General features: G+C 40.1%; 1 protein-coding gene across 1 annotated transcript in view; it reads right to left on the reverse strand.

The window, feature by feature from the left end:
• LOC114477622 (NACHT, LRR and PYD domains-containing protein 3-like) overlaps nt 1-7,112 on the reverse strand; it is a 425,926-nt gene extending 418,814 nt beyond the window's left edge. The window contains exons 1-2 of the mRNA XM_028470046.1: nt 7,064-7,112; nt 6,659-6,857 (exon numbers count right to left, since the gene is read on the reverse strand). Coding sequence (XP_028325847.1) covers nt 6,659-6,809 — 151 coding nt within the window. The 5' untranslated portion in view covers nt 6,810-6,857; nt 7,064-7,112. The remainder of the gene's footprint in view (nt 1-6,658; nt 6,858-7,063) is intronic.
• Nucleotides 7,113-7,393: the final 281 nt, after the last annotated feature.

Here is a 7,393-nt window from a genome sequence, read left to right on the forward strand (position 1 = left end):
GGCATGTACACGCGTGCAAGTCAGTAAGTTATTTTGTTATTTGTATTTGTTGTTATTTCACCATTTTGTTTGGTCACAGACTTTGGCTGCATCCAAATAGACCCTCCTATCTCCTTTCCTATGGATGACGTCACGAGGTTAAGAAAAAGTGTTAGGAGAGGAGTTAGGAAACGGCCATCATGTTTGTTTTGACAATCAGACACACTTCAACAAGGTGATGTAATAATCTGACGGCAGCGAAGGTTAGTGACGTCTGTTGTGGTGAAAAAACAACACATTTTCAAAAATGGACTAAAAGCTCATTCATAACACTTTCCACTGATATAATCTCAAATATCACGAGGTTTGAATGTAAATCAGGAACAAAAGTGAAACTTGCTCACACTCACCTTCCATGAATTATGTTGAATAAAACATAACGAGGCTAAAAATGTCTGAAATCTTTTTCTTACACCACAGAGTTTCTGTTTTATGTCAGTTATAATCTGATAATGTCTTACATATAATAATATATGGGTTTTAGATTATTTATTTAACGTTGTTCAAGGGATATTATTGCATTGGTAACTGACATGATCTCCGTTACTTGTTGGTTATCGTGAGTTTCTGTGAGTGCTCGGGTGTGCGTGTCCCTTTAAATGTTGTTGCTGCAAGGAATTGTGGGTCAACATTATCTCGTCTCCTTTGGTAAAGGATGCATCAGTGTTTCCTAGGCTAAAGGAGGTTATAAAGGAAGCATTGAGCCTCTTTTCCTGGCCTTAAAGAGAACTTGGACGCTATTTATCATGGCCGCCAATTAAACACTTCCGGGGGTGAAGGAACAGTGGATAGGAAAGGAGATAGGAAGGACTAATTGGACGCATTGGTCACCCCATCTTTCTAGGACTTGAGTATAATGACGGCCTCCGTCTCTTACCAACAACAGGTTTTTTTTCTCCTTTGGGCTGTTTTACAAGGAAGTTTAAAAAAAAAGGCAACTAAACTCAAACTTTGTTTCATGGTGGATTTTTTCTCACTTTAATGTTTTGTAATAATGATAGAAAAGTGACCTTTTTTAAACCACGGCAGTAAAAGGAATGTGGGTTAAAAGCTCGTACTACGTACTAAGTGGCAAGGCAAATTTATTTGTATTGCGTATTTCATACACAAGGCAACTCAATGTGCTTTACATGATAAAACATTCAATTGTTTAAAATCAATAACAACATTTAAAATCATCAGTAAAAACATTTAAAATCATCAACAAACACATTACATTACAACATAAATCTCTCTCTCAATCATATGCAGTAGAGAAAAAAAGTACCTTTAACTTTGATTTAAAAATGTTCACATGTGATGCTGACTTCAGCTCTGCTGCAGTTTGTTCCACTTCTTTGCAGCATAACAACTAAAAGCAGCATCACCATGGTTACTGTGAGCTCTGGGCTCCACTATCTGACCTGTGTCCATAGATCTGAGAGACCTGCTGGGTTCATACCTGACTAACATCTCACTGATGTATTCTGGACCAAACCCATTCACACATTTATAACCAGCAGCAGAACTTTACAGTCTCCTCTGAGGCTGACTGGGAGCCAGTGTATAGACTTTAAAACTGGACTAATGTGTTCTGACCTCTTTGTTCTGGTTCAGACCTGAGCTGCAGCGTTCTGAACCAGCTGTAGATGTTTGATGAAGACCATTACAATAGTCCAGTCTGCTGGAGATAAAAGCATGGACCAGTTTCTCCTGATCTTTCTGAGTCATTAAACCTTTCACTCTGGAGATGTTCTTTAGGTGGTAGAAGATGTTTTTGATCTGATGCTGAATGTCAGATCTGAGTCAATCAGAACACCAAGGTTTTTGACTTGGTCTTTATCTTTTAAAGATCCAGACTCAGATACTTGCTGGAAGATTAGTGTCAAATTAAAAGAGCAAATGTGCATAATATCAATCTCACCTTTTGAAATCAATACTATTCAAAATTACTTGATTAATTTCTGCACAGGGCAGTGGTGGTGTGACGGTTAATAAAAACCTTACTGCTTTTGTTGTTCGTCACTTTGGATAAAAGCGTCTGATAAAGGAAATTGTAACTTGTGTTATGGCGATTTTTATATTCATCATCATATCGTCAAATGTATGTTCATGTGTACAATTTGTCATGTTTTAATACATGATGACTCCATTACTCTTTGCACTTTAGAACAGCTGAATCATGTTAGATTAAACAGTACAGCAACACAGCTGAAGGCCAAAACTCAAACTCACATGCAGATATACACGTACGCACACACTTATCAAGGACAGATAAGGACTGGCGCCCGAACCTTCCTCATAACATCTTCATCATCCTCACATGTTTCCACTGACTCCCTCCTTCTCCTCCTGAGGGTGGAACTCTTTTCTTATCTGTATAAAACCTTAAGCTGAAACTGTTAGAGGGAGCGGCTCTGCCTTCGGACGTCCGCCGGGACGGTCACTTCTTTTTGTTCCATCTTTGTCCTTTTTTTACTTAGCTTATAATAAATCTTTTTTATAAAACCATCAATGCTCCGACTGGACTCCATCATTCAACCAGAGCAATAAATCATGTCTCCAAATGAGGTCAACCACAAATTCAGCCGTAACACTTGTAATTGTAATTTTCTAAGTGAGTTAGAAATGGCTCTGTGGTGCTACCTTAGCAAAGCTTGGATTTTCATATTCAAATAGTCATCAGATGCAGGCGGAGTTGTTGTTGTGCCAAAGTTAGATCTTAGAATAGAAACCAGTGAAACCTCTTTGATTCCAGGGACCAGAAATGGTTCATGTTTGCTTCCAACAGTTTTAACGCCGTACAATTGAAGAAGGAAACTTTTAACTGTCTACTATTATACTGTAATAGAATGAATGTAATACTACTATTACAGATGTTCATGAATATGCACTGTCCCAGTCAAATAAATAAATAAATACACTTCCTTTTTAAGAATCCCATTAATCAATCTACAGAATACAAATCTCAAGGTTTAACTACATTTTCAGAGCTTTCTCTTTCATCTGTACTGGATACAGATAAAGCAGAAGATTAGAATTATATCCCATGATATACCAGCTGTAAGTCTTTTCAGTTTTATGTAGGCCAGTCCTTTCCACAGTCCTGTACCCCTTTACACATTTAATCCTGAACCATGTACCCCCTTGAGCTATTTTGATGAGATTGTTTCTTTGTCACCACTAGAGGGCAGTCTTACAGAGTCCAATGTTTTATTTGTGCAATGCATGGAGGCTCCTGACTGCTGCTTTATTCATATTCTAATTTCCAATTTTTATTCACGTATCCCCTAAGACAATTGACCTTTTGCAAAAGCCCCGCCCTCCTTATTTACTTTTGGTTGGTCCGTCATTGTCCAGAGTGGGTTCTGTCTGTAACGCCTGGGAGAAGTCTTTTTGGAGCAAAACCTGCGCGATATTCACCAGATTCAGGCAAAAGATGTTACAATACGCTGTGGAAGGATAGGGTGGAAGGCTTGTGATCGTGTCGGGAAATTCTGGTTGGATTGGTTACAGCCGACATCAGCTGTTAGCACTCTGTGCTAATGCTATGGCGGCCTATGCAGACCCGACATCTCCTGTGAATCGAGGAGGAAATGATGTTAGATCTATCTCCAATAACATGGATCAGCTAGCAGCCCGCCGCTAACCCGGCAAGAGGATTTCCAGGAGGAGAGCCTGCTGATGTTATGGAGTCGTCCTCACAGCGCTATAAGTACGTGAATGTATAGTTATTTTATGTAGTCTCATAGACATTCAAAGTCCCTTTACAGAATTAAGGGATTATTCTTTCACTCCACACTTAGTAGTGGTAAACTACTACTGTAGCCACAGCTGCCCTGGGGCAGACTGACAGAAGCAAGACTGCCATAGTGCGCCATCAGCCCCCTCGACCACCACCAACAATCACTCACGCACTACATTCATACTAGGCAATGTGACTTCAGCTCACGTCGGCATCATAAAGCTCTGGTTCCTAAAAGAAGATGTAACGCCCTAGTGGGGTAATTACAGGGTAATATCATCTAATAGTGTATCACACAAGAATGGACCAGAAGAATTTGGTAAGGAACGACTGCTGGAGAAATTCACAGCTTAACACTACAGAAAGTTAAGTAAAAGACCACAGACCAGAGGATAAGTTTAAATAGCCGGCTTGTATTAGGAAAAAAAATAAAAAATAAGGACATACAACAATGACAACATAAAACATACAATAGCAAAATCACAATTTTGTGTGAATCCCTTTTTGTTAAACCCTTTTTTGTGTGTTTAATTCAGTTTCAGATCTATTTTGAGTTTTACTGGTTGCAACCTTTTAGTTAATTTTCTATTCAAGTTAGTTTTATTCAAGTGTTTCAAGGTATCATAAGCTAACTAATTAGTTCGAATCACATTTAGGTAGCTTTTAAGTTGGACATGTGGGGGGCGAAATTATTAGTTCATATATTTTAATCCTTAAGCCTTGGGTAACTTTCCATTGTGTGATTTTCATGTCTTCAACTTTGCTGGGTCAAACTGCCTTATCAAAAGCCACCACCTTATCTCCCCAAAACAACGGGAGGAGGGAGGGGGACTGAGGGGAATATACGTATTGGATCAGAACTGTCTCTCACTCAATCATCGGACGTCCGCCTGGACGGACGCTAATTTTGTTCCATCTTGGACCTTTTTTCCTTAGTTTAGAATAAACTTTTTTTATATAAAATCATCAATGCTTCTCCTGGACTCCATCATTCAACCAGAGCAATGAATCATGTCTCCAAATGAGGTCAACCGTAAATTCAGCCGTAACAGACAGTTTGTTTACAACAAACACCATTGTAAAATACCCTTTTACAATTATTAGAAAATAAAAATACAAAAAATAGAAATAAAAAGAATTCAGCAAAAGGCTGAATCAAATCTGTATTTCACAGAACAAAAGTCTCTTCTCCCTTCACTCTGACTTAGCAGTTCAGTTCAGTCTTTATCCTCTGCAGTGTTGCAGAAGTATGGGTGAATCCTACCAGTTCAGATGAAAACCATGCACCAATCAGCAGAGGGCGTAGCACTCGAGGCAGATGCACAGCTCAGAAGGTCCACGTGGTTCGAAGGCTGGTTCGAGAGCGGCTCGCCATCTTGTTTCAAACACGTCTTCTTCAAAGTTCACTTTAGCTGGATATTTTTCAACCCACACTAAATGGCCTATCATACACAACATAAAATGGGTATGAATACATAAAATAAAAACACTGGGTAGCTCTAAAACAACGATAATGTGCATTTGTCACGGTCCGGTGTGGGTGTGGACCCAAATGCAAGGAGAGATGGAGGCAGGATAGACGCATAACGTTCTTGGAACCAGTCCATGTTTATTCCTCTTAAAACAAAACTTAAATCCAAAACAGGAGGGAGCAGGAACAGGGAACAAGACCAGACACAGTTGAAAACAAAGAGGGAGACAACGAACCTGACATCATACAACGAACCAGCAACCACACTGTGACCAAGCACTCATTAAATAGTGGAGGAGGCCTGATTAGGAATGGGCCACACCTGGGTGCAAACATGAGGGAGCTACTCAATCACCAAGCACTCACACAGACATCACTGGGGGGTGGAGCCACAAGCAGGAATCCCTGAAACACAGACAAGAGTTAACACAAGACTAGACTCAAAATAAACAAAGACACAGAATAACTAAACTTAACCAACAGAACATGACAGCATTTCTGTCCGTAAATGTTGCTTTTTGAAGCAGCACCGCCATCACGTAATGGCGGACACAAGCAGAAAGACGGAACAGCGAACAGAGCTTGTGCCTGCATTTAGATTTTAAATGCACTTTACACCTTCACATTTTACCAAAAACAACATAAATACGCTACCATAGCTTTACATTTACATGAAATAAAAAAATAAATACTTTTCTCTCACTCACCAAGTCCCGTTTATCACGGTACCAATCTCCGCACTGGAACAGGTTGGAAAGCAAAAATACTTATCCAACAACTTTTAGACTAGTTTTCTGCTCTCCTTTCTTCCTTCCCCGCAGCAGCACCGCCTGTATGCGTTCTCACTGCTCTCTATTCTGCAGAAGCTCCGTGTATGTTTCTGCCTGGTCTCCTTTTCTCCTTTTTATGCAGCAGCAGCAGCTCCGTGCATGTCTCCCTCGCTTAGCAGGTACATTTCCGGGAAACAATCCGGTTGGCTGATGCTAATCACATGGGTCACGCAGCTGCGTGCTTAATAGGAAGATACACTTTTTTTTTTTTTTTTATTAAAGTAGATTGAACAAATAACTCACAAATTCACAGTTTTAAACTTTTAACAAATTCTTATAAATAAATAAAATATGAAAAACGTTTTAAAACATTTTATCATATTTACCTATTTAATAACTCTTTTCACATTTATTTATTTCTTTTTTATTACTCTTGTTTATAACATGCTTTCACTTTGATAAAACACTGTTAACCTGGGTTACAAAGACAAACTTTATGTTAAAGTGAATATGTCAAAGGAGGTTCAAACATTGAAGATAAAACAATCTGTTGTTTTCAGTGTAGATGATTCCTCAGATTAGGTCTCAGATTGAATCCTGGTTTTAACCTTCATCTGATGTTCCTCACAGTGAAGATGTTCAAAAGCTCTTAATTGCTCTGCAGACGCTCAGCCAGATCCTCCTGCTTCATCTCCTTCAGGAAATCAAGTGTGATGTTCAGAAAGGCCTCCTTGCTGCTCCTCTGCTCCTCATCTTCACCCTCCATCTGACTCTCTGAATTATCTCCATCTACAATCTTCTGCATGTGTTTGAGTTCAGCCTTAACAAAGCCGATGATGATGTCCTCCAGCAGCTGGAACAGAAACACATTAAAGGTGATCACAGAAGGCATCGTCCAATAATCAGAGAGCCTCAGAATCAGAATCAGAATCAGAATCAACTTTATTGACCAAGAGTGTATGAATGCACACGAGGAATTTGTCTTGGTGACCTGTGCTCTCGAAGCTGTTGTTGGATCACAGGCTGACAGGTTTAGTGTGTCTTTGTAGATGTACACACCGTAAAGATGGAGTCAGGCTCAGCTCCAGAGGAACCATCCAGATCCTTCAAACTGCACTGATGGAGGCTGTGGAGAAGTCACACTCAGACACTCAAACATGCTGAGGAGCAGTTGGAGTAGAGGCATAGACTGCCGGGGGGGGGGTCTGGCATGCTCGGTTGGAGAGAGGTTGGAGAGGGCGTTAAGAGAGAGGTCATTTAGGCTAGAGAGGGACCGGAGAGGGTCCCATTCCTCTCTCAAACACTCCCTCTATGTCTGCTTCTTCCCTTGTGTGTTTGCTCCTGTTCTCCTTCTGGCTTTTGTCTTGCAGGTCCGTGGGATCCTCAGTG

The sequence above is a fragment of the Gouania willdenowi genome, chromosome 16 (genome assembly GCF_900634775.1).
Source record: "Gouania willdenowi chromosome 16, fGouWil2.1, whole genome shotgun sequence".
Lineage (NCBI taxonomy): Eukaryota > Metazoa > Chordata > Actinopteri > Blenniiformes > Gobiesocidae > Gouania > Gouania willdenowi.